Raw genomic sequence first — 16390 nt, 5'->3', positions numbered from 1 at the left:
TCAACAGTCAGAGGGGGAATAAATGAAACAGCAGTTACAGGTTTCCCACAATCAACCAGAAAATATTTCATTGTACCAGGAAATATTTCATTGTACCAGGATTTGGAACAGAAGGACACAGAAGGCAATTTTCAGTAGCTTTTCCTCAGTGCTGCCTTCCTGTTAGAGGGAGAACTGAGCTACAGGCCCTGTTCCTGGGAATCACCAACAGGGTCTGTCCAGGAGTCAGGCTGGAACCCTGGTGTTTCACAGGTGTGAAACTCCACAATTCAGGATTAAAGCTGACAGATCTCAACCCACCATTGCTGCTTTTAACGGGATTGTCATGAAAATTGCAAAGTCTAAGCAGGTGCATTTTTCCCAGAATATTACCTACATAAAAAAAAAAAAAAAAAAAAAAGCCAAATTCTTTGTTCTTATGAGTCAGCAGTTCTGGTGAATGAAAATACCTGCAGGTAGGCACTGGCTGGAGGGCACAATGACACACCTGTCCCACCTACATGGTGCATGGAAAACCAAGCAGAACTTTTAACATTTTTTGTTAAATAACCCCAGAATTCAAGGATCTTGTATAAACATGTGTCAGGCATGGAATACTCCCTCTGCCACATCCCCTCAGTCCCCCAAGCAGAGCAGCCTGAACAAACCACTCCTGAGCTGCACTTCTGCTCCCCAGTGAGCGCCTCCACCAACGTGGCACCTGACAAGCATTAAAATCTAAGATAGGATTAAATAAGATTTTATTGTCACATTTAACTGCTTTCTCAGAGATGTACATTTTGCAGGTTTCTGTGCAGAATAAAAATGAAGAGGGTGGCTGCCAACCTGTCAGTTCTGATTCCAGCATCGACACGTCCACACCTGAGCCACGGGTGCTCACAGGTGGTGACTCCACAGCAAGGTCTCTGTTCCAGGGATTGCAACACTCCAAGACAAAAATCCATCCAGTTAAGGCTAATGAGAACAATGTAAAATAGTTAAAACCAGAAAACTTGATGTTTAAAGATGGAACAACTCGGTAGAAGAGTGGCAATTTTAACATCTCATTTTTTTCCACTATTATTTTGCTTAATTTAGTACAGGTAAGGAGAGGATAATGAACAGACTTTTGCCTAAGGATATGATCCAGAAGATTAAAATTTCAGTGGGTAAATATGAGATATTTAAGATTTTTAAGCAACTGCTTTGCTGTTCTGGGTATAAACCAAGGAAGTGGCTATTGATACCACAAAGTGATAAATGCTGCAGATAACCTCATCTTAAAATGTGTATTTTCTCATTTACACATCAGGGATAAAGTCCAATAATACAAACTTCTTAGTGGCACAATTTCACATATTTTGGGCAATGTTAGCATACAAGCAGTATTTAAATAAAAGTAAGTGCATCCAAACATGAAATTCTCTAAATATACCACACTTCATTTATCCCAAATGGCAGTTTTCTGTCAAGAGCTGTAATTCAAATTAAAGTAATCATTTACATGTTTCATCCAGAGGAAAAGAGGTAATAAACCCAGGGGACTCTCCAAACAATCTTCTCCTACCCTATCCCCTATTTATCACATAAAATAACTCATCTAGAAGCATAAATCCAATACTCAGATGCAAATAAAATGCAAGTAGCAGTCTCTGATGTTTGCAATTTGCAGACTCCAAAGTCCCATGATGATGGAATTTACTACTTCTGTCGGTCATTTACTCCTGTATGTGCACTTCATATTTATGCTAAAAGAACACATGAGACAATAAATGAGGCTAGTGTGGCGTAAAGTCATTGTAAACCCAGTGAAACCAGAATAATTCTATTTATGACATTCATCTGGATGATTTACCAGGCATCCCACCCCCCCCAGCATCCTTTACAGAAAAAAAGGCAACCATCAGTTGAAGTGAGACACATTCTGTTTGTAAAAAAGGTCGAACCAAGCCCCTCCTCTGATGAGGGCATGCCCACAGAAGGAGGTTGACCACATCTTTTGCAACCAGGCTTCTCAGAATTATCAAAATTTCTTTGCTTGCAAAGGCCAATTTGGCTTACCATAGAAAGCTATTCGGAAGGCGGCTGATATATTTATTATTCCCTTTCAAAAATTAAAATTCAAGGCATGATAGTGCAAGAGGTAAGTTTTGATTTGAGAACATTATCTGTAGACTAACTGTGCTTAGTTACTACATCCCAATTTATTGTCTTAAAGAAAATATGGCAACAAAAGCTACAAGATCTCTATAAATTTCATTTTGCCTAAATTTACCAGGACATCCATGAACCTCATCAGTATTAGTACAACTTGATTATCCTAATGATTCCATTATAAAACTTGCAAAATGTATCACAAGGTGAATAAACCATCTAGTGCAAGTCTTCTACATTTCGTGTGCACAGTAATCCTGTGTAGTTCATTTCCTCCGGGTTAAATCCCCAAAATCTCTCGGTAACAATTATGAAAAAACAGCGTCACGTGGATTTTTTTCTGTTTTCCCCCCTATCAAATCTGAGAAGTTTGAGTGTTCCTGGAATCACCATCGGGATGTGCAGAAGGTCGTGACTCCCTTGTCTGTGAGTATTCACTGTCAGAGGACTCTGTGGGTTCAAGCAAATTCTCATAATCACTGTCTTCTGATTCGTCAACATTGTCAGCGAGCGCTCTTTGGGAGGATGGCATGGATGCTCCATTGCCAGAATATTTCAATCCTGCACTTGTGGAAACATAACTGGAAGAACCAACAGCCTGAGGCCGAGGCATGAAGATGCTGCTGCTCTCCAGGAGCCCGGGGCTGCCAGAACTGTCTTGAGTGCTTGTGTTGAAATCCGAGTACGGCGGGGGAGGATCTGAGACGTCGGAATCTTCAAGTGTGCAGCCTTCCACAGCAAACCCAGTGTAGGACATTCGGGGAACAAACATGGGCTCCACGTTATCTGTTGGCATTTGCCTGCTTAAAATTGCCTGCTGCATTCCTGCAAAGCAAAGAACAGCAGGTACTTAATGCTTTCTTGGCAAAGTGCTCCACGTACCTGAGCTGCGACCACCTTGCCTGCCCTCTCTTCTTTCTTTCTGCTTGTTATCAAATGCTCATCCCTGGCACTGCTTTCCAGCTCCAGCACTGGATCCTGTCCTCTCAGTCTGCTCTACTCACCTTTCATACCTCTGATTTTAGGCTTACAGAGTCAACAACACACTACCCCTGACCGTCACATCCTACTCTTTGAGCACAACAAACTCCCCTAAATTTAGCAGTGCAGCCTGAACCTCATCAGGATCAGCACAGCTTAATTATCCCAGTGATCCCATTTCAAACCCAAAATGAATCAGAAAGCAAATAAACTATCCAAGTGCAAACATGCTACACTTTCATGTGCACGGTCATCCTGTACAGATCATTTCCTCCAGTTTAAGTTCCCAAAAAACACAGCTACAGGATGTTTCCACAGCCTGTTGCTGTTTCCATCTCATCTTTTCTCTGTATTTTTCAGCTCCTTCTCACATCAAAAAGCACCTGTGTTAGGGCTCAGCCTGCCTGTTCCTCTCTATCTGTGTCTTATTCAGTAAAACTCAACTCACTACTCATCCATAATTGATATTTGATATTGTACCTTAAAAGTATCACTTTGTACTTTTTCTTTCAATGCCCCTTGTGCTAGGGGACAATCTCATAATACCTGCAAAGAAATCACCCTGTCTTATTCCCTCAAATTATTATTTTAATAACTGCACTCACATTAAACATCTAAATGATGGAATTACAGCTGGGGTGTAGCAGGGTTTCAGAACAGGAATGTGAAAATCATCTTAAATGAGCTGATTTGGAAAATAATTTGAGGAAGACGTGCACAGGAATAATGAACTGCAAAAGCAGCAAAATGAGGAACACTTGCATCCTTCTGCAGAAAAGAAACTTGATTTATGTAAACTATAAATCAATATGCATGAGGTGTGCTCAGCTGTGGAGATACAGGTATGTATAATTTAATTTAGTTTTTAACAATATAACCAGAATATATGTAACTATGAACACCACAGTCTAAAAAATAGGGAAAACTGGAGAAACCCTACAAAACACAAGGACTCGTCAGAGATCTAATTATCATGACCTAAGAGGAAAGGCTGGAATAACTGGGATTAGTAGGGAAAACTGAAGAAAGCATTTTATTCTGAAATGTGCCTAAGAGGTTGCTGTAGAAAGGTACATTTGAGTACTGCAGAGTAATCAAAAGGAAAGACTTCCTGGCAGGAAGTTTTGTTAAGCACTGGCAGAGACTGAAGTTTCTGACTGGTTCCTAAGGAGTTATGAACCAACAAACCTTCCAGAATTGACACTGGGATGTGTAAGGTGAGGGACACAATGGCAGAAACCCCACATGGAGGGTGAGAGTTCCTTTAACCAAGCCACTGAGATGTCTCTTGGGAATAAAAAGAGCACATTTCCTCAAGTGGCTACATAACAGCTCTCCATTTCTGAGGCACAACAGGAGAACTGCAGTGGGAGATTTCCTGGCATCTGGGAAGTGCACAGCACTCACCAAAGCCTGGAACATCCTGCTACAGAACTATTTCACTGATCTGGCACCTAAAGTCTCAACTGCCTTTCATAATGGAGTGCTTAAGTCATAACCTGTTAACCCAAGGTTTGTAGGAACACCAAGCTCTCATACAACACTCTCACAGGAATTGGAATCAAACTCTCCCTTTTCCTCACTAAAACCAAGGAAATTCTCCCAGCATTGAGCAAGTGAGGGAACAGAAGGCCAGATTCAGTAATTAACTACTCACATCTAAAAATACTGCAGAGCTCCAAGCTGCATGTTTTCTTGTTTCAGCCCTCTCACATGATTCTCTGCTCTGGCATGAATTCTCAGTCCAGCATTTGCATCTCCCTGGTAGTACCCAGAGTTGAGCACTGACTGCTCTTCCTCCTCCTCCCCCAGCTTTTCCCATCTGTGCTGGGATCAGCTCCAGTCACATTAAATACCCACCTCTGCTTCCCCATAGTAGCAGCTCCCTGCCTACTTCTGCAGGAAACAGCAGTGACTCATTTACTTCCACCTTTCAAATGGTCCTGGGCTAATCCTGGCTCTGTCACCTTATCTTTGAGGTTCAGAAAAAGAAGAACTTGTGCTGACAGATCAAACTGTGCACTAAAATGCCCATGTGATAACAGTACCTTGTTGCCTGGAGAAAATTAAAATACCAGTCACTGCAGAGTTCAGGGTGTTCACCCACCTAAACCATCTTTTTGTCACACACTGCTTTAGCTAACAGGATACAGAAATAATAAAAAACACCTCGTAGCTAAAATGAAAAAATGTCATTATTTGCTTGTCATTTTAAGACATGGCTAAAAAGAGGCAGTGTTTGCTGAAATGTGTAATTTGCTTATGAATTATTTAGGTTTTTATTTTGCTTCCTATTTACCTATTCTCTGCTCCACTCTCTATCTTCAGTCTTCCCTTGCACTCACAAATTCAATTAGATCAGCAATGCCTCTTTGGAAGGGGCCAAGTGCTTCACAAAACTTATCTGCTGCTAACCAAAGTCTCCTGAGGCCACACTCAGTTTTTAGGAAGGAGGGACAGTGTGGCAATCAGCCAAATGTGCTCACACAGCAATCCTCACTGACTCAGGAAATTATGGAGCAACGAAATAAGATGAACAACACCTACAAAGATTTACTTCAACACTGAGAAGTGGTATTTCATGCTAAACATCTTTATCACTAAGTCAGCAAATGGGAGTGGGAATAAAGACTTTATAAAACCATGGATAGCTCCTGGCCTGTGAGCACAGAACCTTATTTCTCTACATCAAAAAGAATCTCTCCAGTATTTAGCTTTTTTTTTTTCAATTTTTTTTTCCAACTGATCTTTTTCTGTGTTATTTCCAGAACTGACTTGCTCATTCTTTCTTTACAGTGTTGTCTCTCCTATATTTTAAGCTTGCTAACACTGGATGATTCCAGCAGAAATACTTGCAACACACACTTTCACAGCTCAGGTGTCATTCAACACAAATCCATCATATTTCCCTTCCCACTGGGATGTTTTTTTCCCATGAGTAAACAATTACTTTAATTCCACAAAACATTTTCCCCTCACAGCACCTGCTTCTGAATAAAAAAAAAAGGTAAATAAAGGGCAACTTACTTATTTCTTGTTCTTTTTCGTTCTTCTTTTGTGCAATTTGCCTTTTTAACTTGTTTACATCAGCTTGAAAAGATTCAACAACACGTTCACTTTTTTCTACATCTATACATACTGCCTGGGAGAAAAATGTAAGGTATGCTAAGATTGGGCCAAAATGTAGGAAATAGTTTCAGGACAACATTAATAAAACTACTACCAAACAAGAAGCCATTGAAGCACAAAACTAAAAGCAGGATTTAACTGCAGCAGAAATACTCAAAGATTGTTTTCTTTATTGGCTGTTGCTCCATTATAGGAAAAGCATTTCCAAATAATGCATCATGACAGAAGATCTGTAGTAAGATCCCAAGTTGGTTAGTGTCCCATCCCTGGAAATGTTCAGGATGGATGAGGCTTGGAGCAGCCTGGGACAGTGGAAGGTGTCTCTGCCATGGCAGGAGGTGGAATGAGATGAGCTTTAAGGTCCCTTCCCACCCAAAGCATTGTGATTTTATGAAATTAAATATTGGACATGATCACCCCCAGGGATGCTGATTCCACCACTGTCCTGAACAGCCTGTACCAATGCCTGACAGCTCTCTCAGGGAAAAAACTGTTCCTAATCTCCAACCTAAACCTCCCCTGGTGCAACCTGAGGTGGTTTCTTCTCCTCCTGTCACTCGGAGGAGAGCAACAATGTCTCCCCTCGGGCTCCTTTTCTCCAGGCTAAAGAAGCCCATTTCCATTTTTCCAGACAGCAATTGAAACAACAGCAGGAGCACAGAGGACAGTCGTGCTCCTGGCAAGGACAGCATTACAGAGCAATGCCAATAGCTAATGGATACAGCTCTCAAGAGAAATGTTCCTATTCCCTGAAGCTGCCTGGAAGTGTCTGCCTTACCCACTGTCCAAAGGAGGTTGGAAGGTGCAACCTGCCAGTGAGAAAGAGCAGCTCGCCCAGTGCAGGCAGGTGCAGGGGATGGTTGGAGGGATTTCTCTTGGTTCCCTGCTCAGGAGCCAAGCAGCAGAGCTGAGCTGGAGCGGAGACACCAATGCCCCCAGGGCAGATGTAAGGGCAAGCCTGGGAACAAGCTGTGACTCCAGCACAATTAGCAGCTGTGAGCTCCCCGGGCAGCAGGGCTCCACTGCTCTTCACACAGGACAAGCTGTGAACTGACAAGCTCACAATGAGCAGAGCTGACACTCCAGGCTTTTTCAGATGCTTTGGCACTTTTGGAGCAGGATTCACTCATGCTCCACACAAAATGTTCACAAGTTTTAACTAACAGATGGTGCTCTGCTCATGCTCTATACCCAGAGCCAGGAGTCATTTTTATACCTCTGCAAATCCCTACAGCCTTCAGCAGGGCTTCTCTTCACTGCAAACCCTTAAAAATGACTAACATCTCCCATAAATCACTAAGTATTAAATCATTTACTTGCAAAAGAGAAAAAAAATTGTGCTATTTGTACCAACCACTTTCACAGAAGCCACTGCAAATGCTCACATTAAATAAAAACGGAAGCATTTAATTTTAATGTCAGTCTTATTTTCCTACAGTTCATGATAACTGCCTATGAGCTCTAAAAATCTCCATCTCCTCCACTGCTGCTTAAACCAAAGGATGAATAAAAGATGTCACATATATACAGACCAATACAGAGTAAAGGATGTTACCTGTACTTTTTCCTGAAGTGCATTATAAACCTGATAGATAGCCCTGATGTCCTTCATCACTCCATCTTTGTCAAAAAAATCAGTACTAAAAATGAAAACAAAGCAGAAATCGTTAGAGAGAAAGGACAATACAGGTTTCTAGCTCATGCTGTCTTTGAATTCCTGTTAAGCAGTCTATCACGGTATTTTTAAAATGTATCTTATTGCTAAATATGCTATTTTAGCAATAGTATCTTGCTAAAAATGTACCATACTGTCATAAACAAAAATTTGGACAGCAGCATATTAAATACCAAAATTCCTTCTTGAACAATAAAGTCTCATTTGAATGAGATTAAACTTCTGCCAAAATCTTTAAGCTTGTATAATTTCATTGTTAACAGCCAGAAAAGCTACTTTGAATTTATGGCATTTAATTGAAAATACTCAAGAAAACCATCAAGAATTCAATGCTTCTGAGGCAGAGTTCAAGTGCACACAGAATTCCTTGGGGAGGTGGGTGGAAATCAAGTCAGAAGCTTCCAGCCAGAAGGATCCCAGCATGGACTGGCCACACCAACTCTGCTTTTCTGAAAAGTTCACCAAGTTCCCTTGGCTCTTCTAAAAGATCCAGTTATATCCAGGAAAAAAGCACACTGGGAACTGACCATTCTCCTCCAGAACTGGTTTTCTGCTACTCAACGTGCACATTTGTGGAATTCTCTGTGAGGTACAGAGAGTAGAGCTTGATGACTACTTCATTTAAAAAGGAAAAGTCCTTACCCGTGTTCCTTAATAACTTTGGCATAATTCTGAGAAGTATTTGGCACTGAAGAAACTTTGTATTCCTGTTGACTAGTGTTGCCTAGATTAGGAATAGTAAGTGACACCCTTTGATTATACCTGCAGAAAAAGTTCAGAAAGATTTTTTTTAATTCATTTGAAAAAGATTCTTTACAAAAGCCTTGATATTATCCCATCCCTCTGATGATCAGAACTCATCTAATTTTAAAACTTCCGCATTAGGTTTGTTATAAAAGTAGCTGAATATTGTAAGTTGTGTTCAAAATAAATGCAGGATCACAAACCCTTAATATAGAGCTACCTCTACACCTCCAAGAACCTTTACAATGTACAAACTACCAGAGATATATTCAGATCCACTAGAAGAAACATGGTAGTGACATCTGATGTCTCTTAAAATAAAATAAAAAAAAATTAAGGTTTTTTTTGTCTGATGATTTAGAGTTTGAAAAGATTTTTTGTCACCCGAATTTTAATTTGTAAATTACTTGCACAAAAAACCCCCAACAAAATAAAACCAAACCTGTCATCATTAATAAGTACCCCAAGACATCACTGGACAAACACAAAGCTTTCTTTAAGTGTAATTGTACAAACTCCTAAATAGTTTAAAGAATAGCAGCAAAAAGCAGAACAAAGAATGAGGACTGGTTCATTGACAGAGTTTGCTTACCTTCTGTTTGGTCTAAAAAGCACATATTCTAAAGCATGTGTTGAGTTATTTGCAGTGGAAATGAAGCTGAAGAGAAGGAAGACGAGGTCAGGCACTCCAAGGATGTGTGTCAGCTGCTTATGAATGATGTGCTCTCTGTATGACATCTGCTGCTGAGTGTTTCTCCTAAATCTGTACCATCCAATAACGTTCTGTAATCAAAGGACATCAGGAAAAACCCACAGATTTACCTTCTGAGAATAAAGGGGCTGATATTGTGGTACCACCATTACCCAAAAGCTTTAGGACAACGAAACAAACTGAATTCCTCATGATCTGAGTTTGAGATGGTCCATAGAACCCTACCCTTTTGGAGATCTTTAAATCCTTTGCATTTCTTCAGGGAAATTAGACATTGCTTCCAGTTTAATCTAAGCACCACAAATCCAGTAATTACTGTACAGGATAAGCTCTGGATCAAAACAAACCAAATTTGTGAAGGAAAGTATTTATTCTAGTTAGCTACCTTTTTTTTTTCCATTTGTTTTCCAAACCCAGTCCTTCTAATGCCTACAATAGGAGGAAAAGATAGAAAACTTACTTTTCTTCTGTCTTTGAGAATCCTGTCCAAACTCTCCTCATTAACTTTGCCTGCATAGTCATAAAAGCTTGAACAAAAAGGAGAGAAATGTAGGTACACAGTTTATACACACGTATTGTACATAAAGTAAATAATTTATACTTTGAGTGTTCTACAAGAAGATGGCATTCTAGACAATACAAAGCAATTTCAGAGCCTTACTTTTACCAACAGAAATGCACTGTGCAATTTGATTTTAACCAGCATTCTGTAAAACCCTGCTTTGATAATCAGAAGCCTACCAGCCCAGAAGAAATGAAAGCAGGGTCATTTTAAATGCAACTCTAAATCAATTTCTTGAGATCCAATCCTGCCATTGCACTCACATGGCTGGATCCTTGAAGCCAAAAGAGTCAGAAATAATTCAAAGTATCATGGTCTTTTCTAATTGGTTCTGCTTCTACAGCTGAACCCAAACCCTGACATGTTATTTTGTGGACATGAAATATTTAGGAATTTATAAATCTACCTATGTAAATGGGGTTAAGGATTCAGGTAGATCAGAGTGCATGACAAAAGGAAAAACATTTGAAAATAGATTCTTCCTTGTTCTCTTTCAAGAGCTAACACTAACACCTAAAGCAGTGCAGGAAAACACTTAAGTTTAGAGGTCTGTGACTTCAACTTTTTGGGGGTGGGGTAGAAAACCACCAAATCTGAGCTCAGTGCTTGGCTGGTAAATATAGGTGGAAATACCATTTGCTTCAAGGTGTAAGTTGTTGGGAAATCTCAGACTACAACTAATGACAAATTTGAGACACTATGCACAAATTTTTCAATTCATGTTTGCAATATTTATTTATAATCCTGGTGGATAATCAACTCTTCCTCTGACTGTGCCTTATCTCCATGTGTGGAGCCTGCAGCATATAAATCCCTGGTTTAAGAATACCCTCTCTGTAATTATCAGCCAGCAAGTGACTGACTGCAGCTTTTCTCTTTAATGCAACCAGTGTCAATCATGTCTAAGCTACTGTGTCTTCTTAATTGGCTGGAAATCTCTCAAGATGAGAGGAGATTAATTGGGAATTCCTTCTCAAAAGGAATTCTAGACAGCACTTTAGAAGCCAACACTGTGTAACAAGTGAAGACTATGGAGAAAATCTACATGTAAATAGATGGAAGCTGTTAAATAGAATATATTAGCCCCATATTTAATTTAAATTCTGGAGTTCAGAAGATCAGAAGGCAAAAATACTAGAAAGCTGAAAACTGTACAACAATTAGTTGGTGCAGGTTGGTACCACTAAGCACAAACCAACTTGTAAACCCAGCAGGTTACCAGGGTTGGGACACACAGGGGATGCTGTGACCCACCAGGCCCAGACTACAACAATTTAAACTGATTTTGACATTCATCCTCATCATCAGAGTGATATGAGCTCACCTGACTGCTGTCCTACCTCCAGCAGCTACACAAGATGGAAAACCAAAGAGATTGAGAAATAAACCTCTTCCAAGCTACACTACAACTGTAAACTCCTACTTTGATTGTCATGGTTGGTGCCAGTGTGTTTCTGTAAAACCAACATTGTAGGACATTTGAAATGCTAATACATTGCAGGGAGCTCCCTATTTTTATATTCTGCAGCCACCACAGCAAGACAACAAAAGAAGCTTACCTAAAGAGTTTTGAACAAGGCTCATGGTTATGGATTTCTGCAACAACAAACAAACAAACAAAAAAGTGACATGTGTCCAACTGCTCCAGGCAAAAAGAAATTACAGTGGCATATCTTGCATGAACTTTCCACAGCAGAGCTACTGAGCAAGAAACTTCCATGTCAGACCACACACTGCCCTTGCTGTCTCAACACTTGATGACACAGCACCATACAAAGAAAACTGCCTTCACTTCATAATTTCACCTTTTACATAGAAAAATATTTCAATAAGCACTTGCTCAGATGCAGAGATTTATCTGAGCCTCAAATACACACTTTTGATACTATTTGATAGTTACAAACTTCTCACAAAGGCATTTCTGATTTGTTTTCTTTTTTCCTACACATTTCCACAACAGCTTACTCGCATCCATATGCATTGTTTATTACAGCAGTAAGGAATAAAAAGGGATGGGGAAGGGAATCACTGAAATATTATATATAGAATATATATATATAGTGTTTAAAGAGGCAAGGCAAACAGAATCTCTAATGAGAAACGGGGTTAAAAGATATTTTAAAACATTTAGCATCACTTTATAATTCTGTTATACAAAATATTAAAAATCAGGGCAATGTTTTTTCATTTAAAAAGTTGCGATACATGCTAAGATGCTTATTTAATCAGCAAAGGTTGTAACATATCAGCAATCTCACAGGAGAGTGAGAAAAGAGTAAAAATCCAATTTTACATTGTCTTTCTAACACCAAGCATAACTTATTTTTCAGGGGCTTGAAACAACCTGGAGTAGCGGAAGGTGTCCCTGCCCATGGCAGGAGATGGAACAAGACGGGGTTTAAGGTCCCTTCCAACCCAAACCACTCTGGGATTCTGTGACCACACAGCACAAATATTTCCAGCTCCAGCAGCAGAGCCCCACTGGAGCTCAGCAGGAACTTTGCTCAGTGATTCCCTGCAGTGATTCCCCAGCTGCTGCTCGAGGCACCAGGATGGATCACAGCTCCCAAGAGCAGGAGCCAGCACCATCCACATCTCAGCACATTTGGTGTCTATCAAAACAAGGCCCTGAGCATCCATTCCAGGCACCCTGCCTGACAAACTGCACATTCTCACTGGCAAGAACTCCTCAGGAGCTGCTGGTAAAATTACTGACTCCTTTATTTGATATAAAATTGTATCAACTCTAATATTTTCACACCATCATGCAGGCATCTGTGGAAACAATCTGCTAACAAAGCCTGTAAGTACAATTATTCCAGCTTAGCCCAATTCCTTCCAGCAAATACATTGACTGCTGCAACGTTCTTGGGTGATAAGGTTGCCACATAGACTTTGTGTTTTGAAACGGGAAACAAGAATCCTCCTGCTCAGACCCCAGGAAGCAGACAACATTTTAAATTTAAGGTTTACACACTGCCTTATTTAAATATATATATATGTAACTAGTACACACACTATGTACACACACATATATTTGAACACCACCACTAAGGAGACACAAAAGAAAGTGAAAAGTCATCGGTGACAACAGTGCCACAAAACTGTCAATCTTGTGAGCTGAACTGGCAGTCCAAGAGTTAACTTTGATGAACAAATATTGAAGTAAAAATGGCAAAAAAAAAAAAATTATCCAGCAGGTCTTCAGGAGTGGGTGATTTCCATTCTCACAAAGTCACTGTAACTAATAATGTGACAAAGGGGTGATTTAAAAAAAAGCAATTTTTAACACCACAAACACTTGGTTTAGGAAACCAGGCCAAGGCTGCAGGTGGTGACATCACTGCCAACAATAACCAAGATCAGTGACCACTGAAGAGTAAGTTCTAATTTAAAAACCTAACAATGACTGGCTCTGTCAGTTTTGTCTGAACACACAGAGCCATCAGCAACACCCTGATAGTGATTATATGCAAACACAAAAAATGCTATGCCTTTATCTTCTGTAATTTGGCTCATAACTGACACTTGCCAGTCAATTTACCACCCATGTTCTCTTAGGAATAACCAGGACAGGAAACTACTGAACCCTCTGGAGCCCAGAGCATAAAACCATCACCACTGCAAGGTGGGAAATCTCCTGGGATGTAGCAAGGTACCACTGCACATGTTCACAGATCACCTGCTTTGTGAGAATCTGAGAATCAATCCAGAGCTGTTTGTGTTTTCACTGAGCTTTATGCATGCCCTGTTTTGTTATCTGGGATCACAGTCACAAAGCCAGGTATTTAAGGAGGTTTAAATCTATTTTAACAGCTGGTTATATATCTAGAAACAAAAGGGCAGTTTCTTTCAGGGCTTTCCTATTTTCTATAAACCAAACATGCAACAGCTTCTCACTCATGTCTAAAAAAATCTCCTTCAACCAATATTTAAGAGCAAGAGCTTGGATCTTTGCTCAGTTTTCACAACACATCAGCTGTACAGAACTTGTGCTTATCAACAAATTGACAAATATTCCTTGTCCAGTCCTGCTGTGACAGTTTGTGATATCACCAACTCTCAACCATCAATCCAAAGCTGCTGGTGAAAATCTGCCCCTTTCAGTACCAGCAAATCAAGCAATGAATTAATCTCATTTTGAGCACATGCTGTATTTAGGCAACTGTATAAGGCAGGAAATTCCCCACAGACGAATATATTCAATAAATAATCTTTCCTCCATAAAAGGAGGCACATGACACCTCTGTAACTTGCAAAGATTTGCTTTTTTTCTTCACATCACAAGCACAAACACACAGAAACTGTGGCAAACATGATCCAGGAAGTCTGACACACCCCTGTGTTGCTCCCACACGAGAAGCAATTCTCCATGAAACCTCCTGAAAACATGAAACCTGAGCAGTGCCTGTTTCAGAACGACTCAAAGTTACATCACTTACCTATCACTTGTAGAAATTCAGTGTTGCTGATCTGTGAATCACTAATGCTGAAAGTCTCTTCTTGTCTCACCTCTCCCAGCAGAAATCCTTCCTGCAATTTTAAAAGAAACAGATTAAAAATAGAAAAAAAATCCACTATATGCAGTTGTTTACTATAATTTTCTTAGCTTCAAACTGAATCAAAGATGAAGTTTGAAAGACACATCTGAGCTGCACTGGGTAGAAACTGCCCCGAGGTTTTACCAAAGCTGATTTTTTGCTTTGCCAGCATCCTTTTGTAACTACAGGGATGGGCTGTCCAGAAAGAACACTCTACACAAAACCCACACAAGGCAAACACATCACAAAAGGAAAGGCTCTGCCCCAGCCCCAGATTCAGGGGAAAAGAAGGAAGCCTGAGCATGATGCTGCTCTGCTCCAGCAAAGCCAAGGGAAGAGGAGCTCAAACCTGCAGGGACTCAGACAAAGTTTAGTGTGGACACTGGGCTGGACCCTGACCAACGCCAGGGGTTGCAAAACCCAGAAGGCAATTTAAAGTAAGGCAATTTCAAGGTGCATTCATTTATTCTCCATCCCTACCCAAAACGAAAAAGGAGATTGAGCGGGAATCAGGAAGTTTTGGCACAAGGTGCAGAGGAAAAGAGCAAGCTCAGGCTAAAAACGTGCCAACAAAAAACCGAGCAGCACGGGAGCAGCCCGGCTCTGCACCGCGCCCGCGGGAAAAGCGCTCACGGAGCTTCTACAGCAGCGTTCCCCTCCCACAGCCCGGTCCTGCGGGAGCCCCACCCCGCGGGAGCACCCCGGCACCCCACACCCCGCCCAGGCACCCCACACCCCGCCCAGGTACCCCAAATCCCGGAGAACAGCCCGGACATCCTGCAGGGAGTACCCCTGGTACCCCACATCCCGGGGAAGATCCCAGACACATCGAGGGGAGCACTCCGGGCACCCCACATCCCAAACACCCCGCGGGGAGCACCCCACATGCCAGGGAACAGTCTGGACACCCCAAGGGGGGCACCCCTGTTACCCCACATCCCGGGGGCAGCGTTCCGCGGACCCCACATCCCACTCCGACACCCCACACCCCACCCAGACACCCCACATCCCGGGAGCAGCTTCCTGGAGACCCCACACTGCGGGAGAAGCACCCCGGGCACCCCACATCCTACCCGGGAAGGAGCAAACCGGGCAGCCCATATCCCGGGTACCCCGCGGAGCATCCGCGGCATCCCGCACGGCGGACACCCCACATCCCGCGGAGAGCCGCCCGGACGCCCCACATCCCACTCGGACGCCCCACATCCCGCTCGAACACCCTACATCCCGCTCACACACCCCACATCCCGCTCACACACCCCACAGCCCGCTCGAACACCCCACACCCCGCTCACACACCCCACATCCCGCTCGAACACCCCACACCCCGCTCACACACCCCACATCCCGCTCGAACACCCCACAGCCCGCTCACACACCCCACAGCCCGCTCACACACCCCACAGCCCGCTCACACACCCCACATCCCGCTCGGACACCCCACATCCCGCCCCGCTGTGTCCATCAGGGGCCGCCCCCGCCTGCTGTGACCCGCGGCCGGGCCCCACCGGCGGCGGCGCGGCCTGGAAGCTCCGCAGCGCAGCCGCCGGCCGCGGTGCAGCGTGAGGGAGCCCCGCGGGCCCGAGGCGGCGGCGGCGGGGGACACGTACGTGGTCGGCGCTGCTGTTGGCGCTGCAGTAGCACACGGAGCTGAAGGTGTAGCCGGAGATGGACGCCGCCATGACGGACACACCGCCGCCGCCGCCGCCACGGCGCACGCGCGCCGGACGCACGCCCGCTTCCGGCGGCGCCGCGGGGCGTCATGGGGAGTGTAGTCCCGGCGGGGCAGGGGGTACCCGCGTGGGAAGGGTGGGAAACTATGGGAGCAGTTGGACCATTGAGTTTGGGACAGACCCCCGAGCCCGGGAAGGGTGGGAAGCTGTGGGAGCAGTTGGACCATTGAGTTTGGGACA

At 42.8% G+C, this 16390-nt stretch overlaps 1 protein-coding gene across 1 annotated transcript; it reads right to left on the bottom strand.

Moving 5' to 3' along the window:
* Positions 1-723: 723 nt before the first annotated feature.
* ABRAXAS2 (abraxas 2, BRISC complex subunit) lies at positions 724-16198 on the bottom strand. Its single transcript, XM_021526359.2, has 9 exons — positions 16088-16198; positions 14379-14469; positions 11496-11532; positions 9835-9901; positions 9255-9445; positions 8561-8680; positions 7799-7883; positions 6142-6256; positions 724-2958 (listed from the first exon to the last, which is right to left on the bottom strand). Exons 1-9 carry the CDS (start codon positions 16157-16159, stop codon positions 2489-2491), a joined length of 1248 nt encoding a protein of 415 aa, XP_021382034.1. The 5' UTR covers positions 16160-16198; the 3' UTR covers positions 724-2488.
* Between the last annotated feature and the right edge of the window lie 192 nt (positions 16199-16390).

Source organism: Lonchura striata, chromosome 7 (genome assembly GCF_046129695.1).
Source record: "Lonchura striata isolate bLonStr1 chromosome 7, bLonStr1.mat, whole genome shotgun sequence".
NCBI classification, from domain to species: Eukaryota; Metazoa; Chordata; class Aves; order Passeriformes; family Estrildidae; genus Lonchura; species Lonchura striata.
This window is presented reverse-complemented; position numbering and strand designations above follow the sequence as displayed.